Below are 16,411 nucleotides of genomic sequence, written 5' to 3'. Positions count from 1 at the left end.
AATATTTACAGCTATACAACCAACCAATAGAAAAAAAAGGAAAAAAGGAATTAGATAAGAAGTTTATGACTGATTTGAACTTGCAGTGTATTAATTTTTAAAGTACTTTTATTTTAAGTGCTTGCTTACTCCTCACAACTCTTAAGTAGGTACTACTATTATTCTCATTTTACTGATGAGGAAAGAGGGCTCAAAAAGTCCAGTAAGTTGACTGTGGATATCCAGCTGGTAAATGAGAGTAAGGGTTCAAATCCCAGACACTCTGACTTCAAAGCCCATTCTCTTAGTAACTTATACCTCATAATGATAAATAAATCATAATTAAGTCTGTTTGCATTCAAAGTTTTGCAGTCATTCTTCCTTTAAAATAAAAATATTTACCTGTTTTCCAACATTTCATTATTTTTTATTTCTGTGAATATTCATGTATATAATGTATGAACATTAGGCTACTTTTAAAACACTTTAACGTTGTAATGCCAGTGTCACCCAGGTAAAGATAATAATTTCACAGCACAATAGGCATTTTCTTTGACTTGGAGCGTGTGGTTTTAATTTAACATTTTTTTCCTAGTTCTGCGCAAACCTCCATGGCTCTTGGTGCAAGGACGCCCTCTACAGGTTTTCCTAATCAAATACTAATTGAGAAGTACTCATAAAATTTATTTTTTGGTGCAAGAAAAAGAGGAACTCAATTCTCTCCTAATTTGGTTTCCTCTAAGTGAAATTCTTCTGCAGCAGTTGAATTTGGTGTTGATAACAATGGCAATCTATCTTGCTATAAGCACATTTTTTTTCCTTCCAGAATGGTTATTTTCTGTTTACTTCCCTCCAGCAGAGGACACTTAGAAAAACAATATTCTATTAGAGATAGATAAAGAAAAATGCTATTTAAAAATTTTTTGATATAAGCTCATTTGGTTATTAAAGGAGAGGAAGGAACATATGTTGTGTTATACAACAGCAATTTTTAAGAGTAGCAGCATGGATCTTTTTGTCGGGAGGTCCATCTCTAAGAGATGAATCAGGCTTGACTCTCCTTTCTGTTGTTAAGGAGCAGTTAATATAGCTATTTCATTAAGAATTAAGTTTTTAAATTTCTTTAAACAAACACGTGACAATATTTACTAGCATATGATAAAAATTTGGAAATAATGTGCTTGGCAAGTCAACTTCATTTCATTTGAAAATTGTGCCATTTATTTTCCAGTTCATTATGCTTCCTTTCCTTGTGCGATTCCCTCTCACCAATTATGTGTGCAGGCAGCTTCATTTATTTGTTCATTAACTCATTTGCTTATTCAACAAAGATTTATTAAACACCTATTATGTGTAAGACATTGACCTGGAAATTATAGTACAAATAAAACATGATCATAGCCTTCAAAGTGCAATAGAGCTACTAAAATAAGTAAGACAAGCACCTAAACAGATGTAATACAAGGCAGAATGTGGTGATTGTTGATAAGGCAGAAAGACTGGAAATTCATAGAAGAAATCTTGTATCTAGAATTCTGTACATTTGTTCATTCATTCATTCATTCAAAATATATTTACCCAGTGTCTGATGTATGCCCTATATAAGCACAGGGGATAGAAAGGTAAGTGAGAAGACAGTCCTGCTCTCAAAGAACTCTCAATCTAACAAGAGAGTGTGTTGAGAATAAACAATAGGGAGGAATGAATGTCATGGTGGGAAAATGCACAGGGTATTTTGGGACTGAGGAAAATCCCTCGAGGCAGACTGGGTTCTGGGAACACTTTCTAGAGTAGAGCATACTTGAGCAGTCTTGAAGGTCAAAGGGTCAAAGGGGAGTTGATCATGCAAGGGGGAAAGATAAGGAACACCCATGCATAGACAATGGCAATAGTGAGAGCAAGAGACATGAGAAAGAATGGCACCATGCAGGATCTGCAGGTGCTGACCCTGTAGTATGATGAGCCTGGAATGGGAGGGGGAGGGAGCACCTGGGGATAAAGCCCAAAATGTAGGTAGGACCTGGTTATGGAAGATTGTGCTGAGGACAATTCTAAATAATTTTTTAGGGTTGCTGTCCTCAAAGAGGCGAGGCGTAACTCCTCACTCCTGAAGTGTGGGATGTGCAGAGTGACTTCCTTTTATAGCGTGCAGTGTGGAAAGTGGGGAAAGTAACAAAGCTGACAAACACTACTTCAACTAGGTGATCAAGAGCATCAACAGTGATGAGTCATGTGGATAGTATGTGCCCTTGATACAATGTGATGAGAATGGTACTTTATCTCTGTGATCTTGCTCCTGAAAACCCATAACCCCAGTCTAGTCACAACAAAAATATCAGAAAAACCCAACTGAGGGACATTCTACAAAATTCTGATCAGTATGCCTCAAAACTGTCAGTGAATAAAAAAGGGAAGTCTGAGAAACTCGTAGCTAAGAGGAACCTAAAGACACATGACTACCAAATGTAATGTGCTATCCTGGACAGGATCCAGGAATAGAAAAAGGACATTAGGTAAAGCTAAGGAAATGTCAGTCAACTACTACTAACACTGTATCAATATTAGCTCATTAATTGTGACAAATGTACCATTCTAATGTAGAATGTTAGTAACAGGGAAAGTTGGGTGTGGGGTATATGGAAACTCTCTGTACTATCTTTGCCATTTTTGCTGTAAATCTAAAACTGTTCTAAAATATAAAGCTTATTTTAAAAATTAAAAATCAAGACTTGAGTATGTTTAAAAAATCTTTGCTGCTGACATTTGAAAAGCAGATTTTTTAATTAAAAATTTGATTTCTGGCTTCTCTTGAAAATGTAGAGATCTGACAATATTCCCTTCTGACAAAGAATCAGATGGTGTGAGTAGTGGCTGCCCTTCAAACAGGGCTAGTGCACCCAGTCCTTACAGTTGCACTACTTTTCCACCTAGCATGCTTTGCTCTTTTACTTTACCATCTAGGCTTCTATAGGCTCCTGAGTTTGCCATGCGTGTCCTGGAGACCTGGAGGAACAGGGAAGACGATGGTATCTGAGGGGGCTGAAGCCAGTGCTCATCTTGGAAGTGCAGTTGTGTGGGAACCAGGGCAAACACTGCTCTAGGGGTAGGTCTTGTCAGTGTCCGGCCATTCACTCACCCAGGCAAGTTGCCAGAACTATCTTGGTGATTGCAGGCATTGGGACTGAGACTGGGGCATATCAGCTGCACCCTGAGCTGTGTCTTGGAGAAGGAAGGAGCAGATACCCCTCTACTACACTGCTGTGGAGAGGAAGACACAAGATAGTAAATGAAAAGGGCAAGTTGGCGAGGATTATGCTTAAAAAACTCTCTTCTTATACAACTATATATAATAGCTATACATAACTATGGATAGACTATAACTGTCTGTCTATTCTATAATGTCTGAAAGTTTATATAACAAAATATTTCCAGTGGTTACCTATAGGAAGTAGGAACACGGATAGGGAATGATTTTCCATTTATGCACAAATATTTTTCTGATTCATAATAAAATGAGCCAATGCTTTTGTAATTGAAAACCATTTTTAAGAAGAGAAAAAGGTTGTTTTATGCCTGTTTCAGTCGGTTTCTCCTGAAGTAGGCAACTGTCAACACCTAGGTTAGCACCTCTTGCTATGCGGCTTGCACACTTTACCACTTAAGAACTGCACATCACAACACATGACAGCTCATTACTGAAGCACAGCATGACTGGAGCATTCCTCATCATCCTATGTGACATTCTTGCCCTTCTTTCTTCACATGATGGCATTGCCAAGCAACCTAGTATATCTTGTCTTTCAAAAACCATATCCGTTCTTTTTTGTTCATCCATGCTGTTTTATCCTTATGACATTTAATGAAGGTTTTTTTTATATATATGATAAGGAAGAAAGGGAAAACAATTTCATTGCCCAATAGTGGAGGAATGAGAAAGTAAATTAGAGTATCTTCATAGGAAGAAGTATTATTGAACTATTAAAATTGATGTTCTGACAGATATTCAACCATGAATCTATCACCACAATAAAGATAATAGATACTACCTATCACTCCCAAAAGTTTAACAAAATATACACTTTAAATATGTGCAGTTTATTGGATGTCCACTATATTTAATTAAACCCCTTTCAAAGAAATTTTTTAAAATAGTGTTTCATCAGGAAGAAAAAATGGTAAATTGAACTGTATTAAAATTAAGAACCTGTTATCAAAAGACAGTATTGAGAGTGAAAAGACAAGCCATAGAATGGGAGAAGATATGTGGATGTATGAGACTCTTATCCAGATCATATAAAGAATTTCCACAAATCTACAAGAGAAAAGAGAGTCCAGTAGAAAAATGGTCAAAGGCTTGAACAAAGAACATACCTAAATACCAATTAATACATTAAAAATGGCAACTTCATTAGCCATCAGAGAAGTGTGAATTCAAACTACAGTGAGAAACCTCTTCAGACCCATCAGAATGGTTAAAATGAAATAGAAAGAATATATGAGGTTAATGAGGATATGAAGGTTAGTGAGCATATGAAGCAAACAAAACTTATATACTGCTGGTAGTAATGTAAATTGGTACAACCATTTTGGAAAACTGAAAAGAAGTACTAAAGCTGAACCCAGCAATTATACTCTCAGGTATAAGCCCAACAAAAAAAGATCTCTCTCTCTCTCTCTCTCTCTCTCTCTCTCTCTCTCTATATATATATATATATATATATATAGTCATCCAAAGTCATACATAAATATATGTGTGTGTGTGTGTATATATATACATAGTCATCCAAACACATGTTTATAAAATCCCTGTTTATAATGGCACCAAAATGGACACAATCCAAATATCTATTGACAGTGGAATGGATAAAGAAATTATTACATATTTATAAATGAAATATTACATAGCAATAAGAATAACAAATTGTATTAGTTTTTGTGATTAAAAGCAATGGTAAAAAGTCGCAATTACTTTTGCCCCATCCTAATAATTACAACATTAATGACTCTTGAAAACATCATGTTGAGTTAAAAAAGCCAAAATGTACATACTTTGGTTTTAAATATGATTCCATATTTTAAAAATTCAAAAATATGAGAAACTAACTTATGATATTAGAAATCAAGATAGTAATAACCTTTGAAGAGTGGTAATGATTGCAAAGGACATAAAAGAGGCTTCAGTGGTACTAATAATGTTTTGTTTCTTGATTTGAATCTTGGCTACATCAGAATGTTTCTTTTGTGAAAATTCAGTAAGTTGTCCACTTACGATTGATGTACTTTTCTATATGCATGTTATAGTTTAATAAAACATTTATTAAAATTAGAAAAAATCATGAATGGGCTAGAAGAAAACATGGGCAAATGTACTTGTAAGTTTAGAATGGGGAAGGCCATTCTAAGGAAGACAAAAACTATTTTTTAAAGATATATAAATTTGGCCAGGCGTAGGGGCTCATGCCTGTAATCCCAGCACTTTAGGAGGCTGAAGTGGGAGTATTGCTTGAGCTCAGGAGTTTGGGACCAGCCTGGGCAACATAGTGAGACCCCCATCTCCACAAAAAAGTTTTAAAAATAGCCAGGTGTGGTGGCATGGGCATGTAGTTCTAGCTCTTGGGAGGCTGGGGTGGGAGGATCTCTTGAGCCCAGAAATTTAAGGCTGCAGTGAGCTATGATCACTTGCTACACTCCAGCCTGGGCAACAGAGCAAGATTATGTCTCAAAAAAAAAAAAAAAAAAAGATGTATAAATTTGACCTGAAAAAAGTTTTAAAAAGCTATGTAGGAAAACCCATCACAAACAAAATACTAGGGAAAATATCTGCAAAAACATGACAAAGGGAAAAGTATGCCATCCAGTAGAACAATGGACAAGGATATAGATGATTAACAGAAACAGAAAGACAAAAAGATACTTCATTCATAATGAAAGAGAAATGTTGTTTTGTTTTACTGATTGCCCAAATATAAAATACTGATAAATATAAAATTAAACAAATTAAAAAGTAAATACACATAAATATTATCAAGAATATAGGAATCAGATAATCTAATATATTATTGGTGAGAGTGTAAATTGATTCATCTTTTTTGGAGAACAATGCTCTATTTCCCGATATCCATAAAAATTCAACATCCATATATCCTTTGACTCAATAATTCCACCGCTAGGAATATGAATATACTTGAAATATACTGACTTCTTTCTACTCTAAGTTCTAGCTTTCTACCCATTCCTACATTCAGAAAGTTATTACAGACACAGACATCTTAGAACACAGACACTTGAAGCACTAAAAAATTCCATGAGTAATAGAAGTCCTCTATAAAGGAGCTTAATTCAGAATAAGCCTCAAATAATGAAATGAGACAATTCTGACATATTGCTTTGATGAGGCTATTTTGCCTGGAGTGGGAGTGGGCACACCATATTCACCCATCCTTTTGACAGAGTTGTTTTGGTGTCAATAGGAACGTGACTGCCACTACCACAAAGGAACCCTCATTTCTTCTTTCCCTGAGATTTTCTGTGTCTGATGAGGCTAAGGAATGGCAAAAAGCTGAGGGGTGTGGTGAAAACATCTAGTTCGTATATTATGTGGGAAAAAATATTGAAAATGTGGTCTATAAATCTTCTAGGAACAAATTTAGGTAAGCATTTGGCAATCTTTCTAAACAAAAATATTAAAGCCAGAAGCCACATAAAAGATAGTCTGTCATCTATGTTTGCCTTTTATGTGGTTTCTGTATATGTGCATATCTATATATCTATATCTATTTACCTGGATATAGTACATATCTATATAGATACCTCTATTTACATAGATACAGTTATATAAATATAGTTATTGGTGTAGGTATAGATATACTCAGTGATTCCAGCAGGAAAACGTTAAAGGATTAATTAAACAACATTAAAGAATTAAAGAAACAACATAAATGGATACATGATGTCCTCAGGGGAAAATGTTGGGTTAAAATCCCTAATATAAGGCAATTCTTGCCAAATTTTTTAAAAAGAGAAAATTTTTAAAGAAAATGATTATCTTTAAAAATCTTCAACATATAGGCACTTGCTTTATTTTAAAATTAAGCTTCAAAAGTAATTAACAGTAAGTTATTAGTAGATGAAAAATGCTTTAAACTTTATCATATAATTTAGATAAGGTCTCATCAGATGAGTCTTTTGGTTACAGCTCTCTTGGTCCTGTGGGGACCTCAATGAGAAATGTTGTCTGACACTGGAAATAGGAGACTTGAGAATATTTTATAACAAATTTTGACAAAAGAATTTTTTTTAAAAAAGCTTTATTTATGAGACATTATTATCATCAAGAAAGGAGAAATTGTCTTTCTAATTGCCAGGAATTAAGATTTAAACCATCAAAGACTATACCAAGTCCCTTGATTTAGCTCATAATAGAACAAACAACAAATAAACAAATTGCCTACCAAAGTACTCTTACTCTTATACCCTGAGCAGCATTGGAAAATTAGCCCGATAAGGAAGGAAGGAAGATAGGTAGGATTCTTATCAAGATCTGGGCAGATCTTTCACGAATAAAAGCTAACTGCAAGGCCAAGCTGGATATTTCTTGATTCACTTTAGGAAAGTAGATATTAATATTTTGTAGTTAGCTGATGAATGTTTTGACCAACGTGAATTACTAAGTTAGACTCCCCTCCCTAATTTTTCTTCCAAATTATCCAGATCCAAGTACAAATTATCTGGGTAATGTAGACAAAATAAGAGGTTTGGTCTTACTTATACAACCAGCAAAATCAGACAGACCTTCCAGGAGGATCTCATCCATCTACTCCTCCATTTTGACTATATCTTACTTCTCTAGTGCCTTTGTTGATAGCACATGTGCTTCATGATAAAGAACCATAGTTCTGGATAAAAGCTTGAATACTGCATGTGATGATTTTTTTTTATTTGTATGTTGAGTACTTGAGTATGTAAAAATAAAACTGATCTATATGTGACTTTAAATAAATTTTTAAAATTTGTAAAAGAAACAATGTTCATCAAAATTAAGATATACAATGAAATGCAATATTGCAGGTTAAAATGGTGTTTAATTAAATTTGTTGACACACAGAAAACAATAGATGTTAGTGTGAATGCATGAAAAAGGAATGCTTATAACATTGTTGGTGACAACGTAAATTAGTGCAACCTCTACGGAAAACAGTGTGGAGATTTCTCAAAGAACTAAAAGTAGATCTACCATTTGATCCAGGAATCCCACTATTGGGTATTTACCCAAAGGAAAATAATTTTCTTTTAAAAATAGCTTTATTGAGAAATAATTGATATACAAAAAGCTGTACATATTTAATGTGTACAATTTAAAGTGTTTGGACATATGGAAACACTTGTGATATTATCACCACAATTAAGGCAATGGACATATACAGCATCTCCCAAAGTTTCCTTCTGTTCCTTTGTTTTCGTTTCTGTTTTTGTTTTGTGTATGTATATGTGTGGTAAGGACACTTAATATAATTGTTAAGATACACCCTCAACAAATTTAGAAGCGCACAATACTGTACAGGCACTATGTTGTACAGTAGAGCTCTAGAACGTATTCATCTAGCATAACTGGAACTTTATACCCATTGAACAACTCCCCATTTTCTCCATTTCCCTGCCCCGGAAACCACTATTGTATTTTTTGCTTCTGTGAGTTTGACTATCATAGATACCTTCATGTAAGTGGAATCACATGGTATTTGTCCTTCTGTGATTGGGTGATTTTACTTGGCATAAATGTCCTCCACGTTTATTCATGTTATCACAAATGATAGGATTTTCTTCCTTTTTAAGGCGGAATAATATTCTACTGTATATATTAAATATATACAACATTTTCTTTATCCATTCATCTGTTAATGGGCACTAGTGTTGTTTCCATATCTTGGCTATTGTGAATAATGCCACAAAGAACAAGGAAGTGCAGGTATCTTTTAAAAACAACAACAGTAGGCCAGGCGCGGTGGCTCATACCTGAAATTCCAGCACTTTGGGAGGCTGAGGTGGGCGGATCACGAGGTCAGGAGATGGAGACCATCCTGGCTAACATGGTGAAACCCCGTCTCTACTAAAAATACAAAAAATCGTCCAGGCATGATGGCGGGTGCCTGTAGTCCCAGCTACTCGGGAGGCAGAGGCAGGAGAATGGCGTGAACCCGGGAGGCGGAGCTTGCAGTGAGCCGGGATCTCGCCACTGCACTCCAGCCTGGGCGACAGAGCGAGACTCCGCCTCAAAAAATTAATAAATAAAATAAAATAAAAACAACAACGGCAACAACAACAATCCCAGAAGTCCTGTTTTCAACTCTTTTAGATATATACTCAGAAGCAGAAGTGCTGAATCACATGGTAGTTCTATTTTTAATTTTTAAAGGAACTTTCGTACTGTTTTCCAGAATGACTGCACCATTTTACATTCCCACCTACAGTGTACATGGTTTCCAATTTCTCCACTTCCCTGACAATACTTGTGTGTTTTTTAAATAACAGTCATTCTAAGAGGTATGAGGTTATATCTCATTGTGGTTTTGATTTGCATTTCCTTGATGATTAATGATGTTGAACATCTTTCATATACCTGCTGACCATTTGTATGTCTTCTTTGGAGAAATGTCTGTTCAAGTCCTTTGCTCATTTTTAAATTGGGTTATTGGTATTTTTGTTACTGAGTTGTATGAGTTCCTTATGTATTTTAGATATTAACCTCTAATCAGATTTATGGTTTTCAAATATTTTCCCTCATTCCATAGTTTTCTTTTCACTCTGTTGGTTGTTTCCTTCACTGTACAGAAGATTTTTAGTTTGATGAAATCCCACGTGTTTATTTTTAATTTTGTTGTCTGTGCTTTTGGGGTCAGATCCAAGAAATCATTACCAAGACTAATATAAAGAAGGCTTTTTCTTATGTTTTCTTCTAGGAGTTTTACAGTTTCTCATCTTATGTTTAAGTCTATTTTCTATGTTTTACCTTTTTAGGTTTCATATTTAAGTTTTACATATATATTATTTCATTTTATTTTTTATTTTTATTTATTTATTTTTTTGAGATGGAGTCTCGCTCTGTTGCCCGGGCTGGAGAGCAGTGGTGCGACCTCAGCTCACTGCAACCTCCACCTCCCAGGTTCAAGTGATTCTCCTGCCTCAGCCTCCTGAGTAGAAGTTTTATATTTAATCCATTTTGAGTTGATGTTTGTGTATAACATAAAGTAAGAGTCCAATTTCATTTTTTTAATGTGGATATACAGCTTTGCCAGCATCATTTGTTGAAGAGATTACTCTTTCCCCATAGTGTTTTCTTGACATTTTGTTGAAGATCATTGGCAGTATAGGCATGGGTTTATTTCTGGCCTCTATATTAAGTTCCATTGGTCAGTATGTCTGTCCTTATGACAGTACCATACTGTTTTAATTACTGTAGCTTTAGCATATATTTTAAAATAAGAAAGTGTGATAACTCCAGCTTTGTTCTTCTTTCTCAAGATCTCTTTAACTGTTTGGGTTCCTTGTGGATGAGTATGAGTTTTATAATTTAAAACAATTTTTGTAAAAAAATGACAGCAAGATTTAGGTAGAAGTAGCATTGAATCTGTAGATCACTTTGGGTAATATGTACATTTTTAACAAGATTATGTCTTTTAATCCATGAACATAGGATGTTCAATTATTTGTGTCTGCTTTAATTTCTTTCATCAATGCTTTGTAGTTTTCAGTGCACAAGTCTTTCATCCCCTTTATTAAGTGTATTCCTAAGTATTTTTTTCCATTTGATGCTATTGTCATTGGGATTGTCTTCTTGATTTCCTTTTAGGGTGGTTTGTGATTAATGTATAGAAATGGACCTGACTTTTGTTTGTTGAATTTGTATCCTGCAATTTTACAGCTTCATTTATTAGCTTCAAGAGTTTTTTTTGTTTGTTTGTTGTTTTTTATTTTTCCCATGTGTGGTGTCATTAGGGTTTTTATGTATAAGATTATGTCATCTGTAAACAGGGAAATTTTATTCCTTTTTTTCCAATTTGGATTCTATTTATTTATTTTTGCCTAATTGCTCTGGCTAAGACTTCTATGTTAAATAAAAGTGGCGAGAGTGAGCATCCTTGTCATGTTTCTGATCTTAGAGGAAAAGCTTTCACTTTGTCGCCCCTGTGTATGATGTTAGCTGTGGGCTTGTCATATATGGCCTTTACTATGTTGAAGTATATGGCTTCTATTCATAGTTTGTCACTCATCTTTATGAAAGCATGTTGAATTTTATCAAATGCTTTCTCTAAATCAACTGAGTTAATCATGCAACTGTTATCCTTCTTTCTGTGTATGTGGTGTATTACATGTATTGATTTGAATATGTTAAACCATCCTTGCATCCAGGGAAACAACTCATTTGATTATGGTATATGATCCTGTCAGTGTGCTATTACGTTTTATTTGTTAGTATTTTGTTGAGGAGTTTTGCATCTATATTCTTCAGAAACATTGGCATGTCTTTTTTTTTTTTGTATGTCTTTGGCTTTGGAATCAAGAGAACACTGACCCCATAAAATAATTTTGGAAGTGTATTCTTCAATTTTTTGAAAGGGTTTGAGAAGGATTGGGATTAATGTTTCTTTAAAGGTTTGGGAGAATTCACTAGTGATGCCATCTGATTCCAGGCTTTTCTTCACTGGAAGGTTTTTAATTACCCATTTAATCCTCTTAGTCATTATTGGTCTGTTCAGATTTTCCAATCTTCACGATTACATTTTTATAGGTTGTACGTATCTAGGAATTTATTCATTTCTTCTAGGTTATCTAATTTGTTGACAAACAGTGATTAACTTTGAATAGTTACGTTACTTGAGATTTTCACTTGTTTCTTTATGTTGTTTAATTGTAATATCTAAATCTTTTACATTCAGCATGTATAAAGAAGAGAAAGTAAAACTACTTCACTTTGTTTAAAAAATATTTAATTTTTTTTCAGAGAGAGGGAATCTAAATTTCATGTTTCCCCACAAATGATGATTGTTTTGGAGTCTGCCAGAGCATTATTAAAGGTCAGCTATCAATAAATTTGATAAAGTCAAGGCTTACAAGGACCTCTCTCATTTTTCCAAGAATACCAAGGAACTGAATCCTCTCTGGAGCCTTGTTTACAACATATTATAGTCTACAGAATTTCACCTTCTCTTTGGGCTCTTAATACCATTTGGGAGTCAATGTAGTGTCATTGAAAGAACACAAACTGTGTGATCAAGACTTCTTCCACTTCCCCTCTCACCTCCTAACCTTCAGTTGAGTATGTATTTGAGGACTCATTATTTGATTATTTACTTCAGCTCAGATTCACTTCTGGCTTCAAAGTACCCTGAAATATAATACACGCTTCATGAGTGTCTGTTAAATATATATTGAGAAAGTTAATTCAGTGTTTGGTTGGTGCCATCTTGAAAGGTACTAGTTTCTTTCAAATTACTATAGGCAGTCTGTGAAAATTTACTCTAACTCAGGTTGTTCTGATAATATAAATGCCTGTGACATTCATCACTCATTTGTATGGACCCACATAACTTATTCCCAAGAGGTGTTTGTTCTGCCTTTTGGAGATTGCAATAGAAAGTTTTGTATATTGCAAATAGAAAGGCATTTGCTCTGCCTTTGTGATAGACAATGGGGGCACAGGTCTAGGTTCATCAACCTTAGCAGCACCAACTAGAATCTTAAATAAAGCAATGTAACTCTAAAAACCCTTTCCATACGCTAAAAGAAAAATCTTTATAATTAAAAAACTTTTTACCAAAGACCTTATATATTGTGAAAGTTGCCTTATTGATTACTGACAATCCCACTTTATCATGGCATATGAGTCTTTTAATGTGCTGTCAAAGTCAGTTTGCTAATATTTTGTCTAGGATTTTTGCATTTATGCTATTCAGAGTATTGAACTGTAATTTTATTTTTAAATAAGAGTTGAATTCAGCCAGGTGTGGTGGCTCACTAATCCCAGCACTTTGGGAAACCAAGGCAGGCGGATCACTTGAGGTTGGGAGTTCGAGACCAGCCTGACCAACAAGGAAAACCCCCCTCTCTACTAAAAATACAGAATTAGCCAGGTATGGTGGCGCATGCCTGTAATCTCGGCTACTCGGGAGGCTGAGGCAGAAGAATTGCTTGAACCCGGGAGGCGGAGGTTGCAGTGAACCAAGATCACACCATTGCACTCCAGCCCTGGGCAAGAGTGAAACTCTGTCTCAAGAAAAGAAAAAAAAAAAGGTGTTGAATTCTGTGTCTTGCAGTCATTCTTGAGAATACTCAAGTTTGCTGAGGCATTTTGCCCTGGACCATCTGAACATGATACATTTCCTTTCCATGTATGGGAAATCAAACAATAACCAGATTGTGTGACTGGCTTCATTCAGATAAATACTGAAGAGCATTTGTGCCAGTGATAACCTTCTTCTTAGAAAATATGTAATTACAGAATTTTAAAAGGAAATCTTCAACATTTCAAGGGAGATCAGCTAATTATGAAAGGAAGACCTAATGAGGGGACAATACCTTGGCAGAGTTAACACTAAGAAGTTAGTTTTGTGCAGATGAATCTAGTCTTATTAACTTCCAAGTTGATCAGGACGACAGAGATTGTTTCAGGCTAAAAAATACTCAGAACTGGTATAAACAAAAATGATTATTTATTAATCTCTATTTTGTGTCTTTATGTGTGGTCAGTCAGTGGCAGTTACAAGATGAGACACAAGAGAAGCTCAGGAAAACAAAATTTATTGTACTCACAGGACTCAGAAACAGGAGGCTCAGCAAGCCACACAAGGTCACATGTGAGGGAGAGCCTAGGCTATGGCCTTTATTGGAGCTTCCATGGGAGAGGCAAGGCAGGGCAAACAGCCTAGGATTGGCTGTTTGAATAATTTCAGGAGACTCCAAACTTTAAGGATAGTCCTTAGCTGCCTGGTACCTAGCCCTGCAATGATTAAAGGAAAAGAATATTTCTTCCTAGGATGTAAGGGGAACAAAGACGGGGTGTGGCTCTGAAATGGTTGGTTTGCATATCAAAGGCATGTTCTTTTTGCTATTTCTATGAATTATCTTGGCCCCAGGAGGAGCAGTCTCTCTACAATAAGAAACATTTTTAAGCTGTCAAAACATTATAGTTTAGAGAAAATAAATAAATATAAACAATACAATATGCAATATGGGAAATCTATTTCTAGAGACTAGAACACGAAAGTAGCACTTCAAGATATTCCTTTCCTAGTGTGAACTTATCTGAGAAATTCAACTGGTAATCAGGAGATTGGCGAACATTAATCCAGGATGATTATCCGGCATGAGATTACTAGATGGCAAAAGAGATACTTCATCTTGGCCAGTGGGTCTCAACTGTAGCCCACCAGGAAGAATTTTAGAAATTTTTTGGTTGTTGAGACTGGAGAGTACTTTGGGCTCTTACAGGTATAAGCCAGGGATGGTAGATGTCCTGCTATGCTTGAGATAAGACCATACTGGAATTGTCCCAAGTCTATACATTTTTTGATTGCCCCAGTGGAGATTCGTGTAGATGAAAAACCTATTCATACATAGCCGAACGCTAGAAACCTAACTGCATTTTGCATTAAAAAACACACCTTTTTTTTTTTTTTTTTTTCTGAGACAGAGTTTCGCTATGATGCCCAAGCTGGAGTGCAATGGTGCCATCTCACTGCAACCTCCGCCTCCTGGATTCAAGCAATTCTCCTGCTTCAGCAAAGAAGCTGGGATTACAGACATGTACACTAAATTTTCCAGAACTACAACTCTTGTGGATAATAAGATTCTCTGAAAAGTAAGAAAGTAAAATCCTACTTGGTTTTGTTCTGATCCTTACCAAGAATTGTTCATATTTCATAAAAATCACATCATCACACCTCTGTTTTTTTCTTTTTATTTTCCTGTATTTTTTAATGCAGAACAGCTTCTGATCTTGTTACGTCCCTTAAAATGAAAACTTTTCCATCAAAGTAGATGTAAGCATTTCATTACTTCACTTGTGCTCAACCATTTTCATTGTGAATACCTGTTATTTTATTAATTGAATTTTTGCTTCTTTTATTTATGTTAGAGTAGTATATTGATTTTTTGTATTTATATTTGTCAAAGTAGATAAATATTATTTACGGATTCTATTTGAAGATTATAAAGAGATAAGAGCAGAATATCTGTTATAAAAAGGCAGCTTTGGCTCATCCTGTAAAGTCTATATACTCTATGATTCCATTTATGTGACATTCTAGAAAATCAACAGAATGGGGAAGACATCAATGGTTATCAGGGACTAAAGGTTTGGGGGAGGGTTTGATTACATAGGAGTAGCATGAAGGAATTTTTTTGAGGGAAGTCAATGTTAACTGCTGTGAATCTTGACTATTGTGGTAATTACATGACTACTTGCAGTTGTCAAACATTATAGACATATACACCAATAAAAAAGTGAGTTTTATTGTATATAAATTTTAAAATAAATTTAAATAATTTTAAAAACTGGAGGATAAACAGAAATAAAATCCAGAAAATAAAAAAACCAAAATGGTGGCATTGAGTCTCATGTTAAAAACCACAGAATTATGCCTTTGAAACCCATGATGACATTCCTGCCTCCAGAAACAGTTCACATCTCTAGTGAATGAACTACTTTATTCCCGTCAGGGCCAATTTCATTCTCCTGTGACTAGTGTCAGCTATGTGGAGAAAAAAATCTTTTTTTATTGAATTCATAGTAATGAATGAACTATATTTCAACCAAAGCCATCAACGTATTGGCAGTTAGAATGAAAAATTCTAGTGATCTTTTTATTATACTATATTGCCATACTAGTTTTGTGCTAAAGTGGAAGAATACTGTGAGTTCTTAAGTTTTTCCATTCATTGCCAGCATTACCCCTCTAACGTAAAATAAAATACCATTACTCATATTATAGTGCCACCTGAGTTTACTAAGAAAGTAGGAAAAAAAAAAGAAAAAGAAAAAGCAATTTTCTTAATAACATTAGCATTCACATTCCTAGAAGAAAAGTGTACTGTAATGTCACTTCTATTGACAGAATATACAAGTCTCTTGTGTTTTTATCAGGTGTTTACAATAGGTCAGTGTTTTGGCTAGGGTGTTTAATGCTTTTTGCCATTTATAGTATATTCTGTAGCCTTCTAAAACTGCTTTGGGAAATTTTAACATGTAGAAATGTTTAGTTCACTTATTGCAGGCAATTAAAATAGTTAAGGGAGGAACATTAGCTAATAAAATGTCTTAATTTGGATAATATCCAAATAATAGGTGTCACAATGATGAATTAATAGCTCTTTAAATTGACTTGCCAAACAGCTATTCAACCAATTAAGCCACATGAGTAACTAGCAAGAATATAAC

At 34.8% G+C, this 16,411-nt stretch overlaps 1 protein-coding gene across 1 annotated transcript in view; it reads left to right on the top strand.

The window, feature by feature from the left end:
- Window positions 1–14,338: 14,338 nt before the first annotated feature.
- The window catches only part of LOC139356480 (MICOS complex subunit MIC26-like), a 46,325-nt gene continuing 44,252 nt past the window's right edge, over window positions 14,339–16,411 (top strand). The window contains 1 exon segment of the mRNA XM_071070575.1: window positions 14,339–14,479. Within this exon segment, the coding sequence (XP_070926676.1) occupies window positions 14,339–14,479 (141 nt within the window).

The sequence above is a fragment of the Macaca nemestrina genome, chromosome 10, assembly GCF_043159975.1.
Source record: "Macaca nemestrina isolate mMacNem1 chromosome 10, mMacNem.hap1, whole genome shotgun sequence".
In the NCBI taxonomy this organism is placed as follows: domain Eukaryota; kingdom Metazoa; phylum Chordata; class Mammalia; order Primates; family Cercopithecidae; genus Macaca; species Macaca nemestrina.
This window is presented reverse-complemented; position numbering and strand designations above follow the sequence as displayed.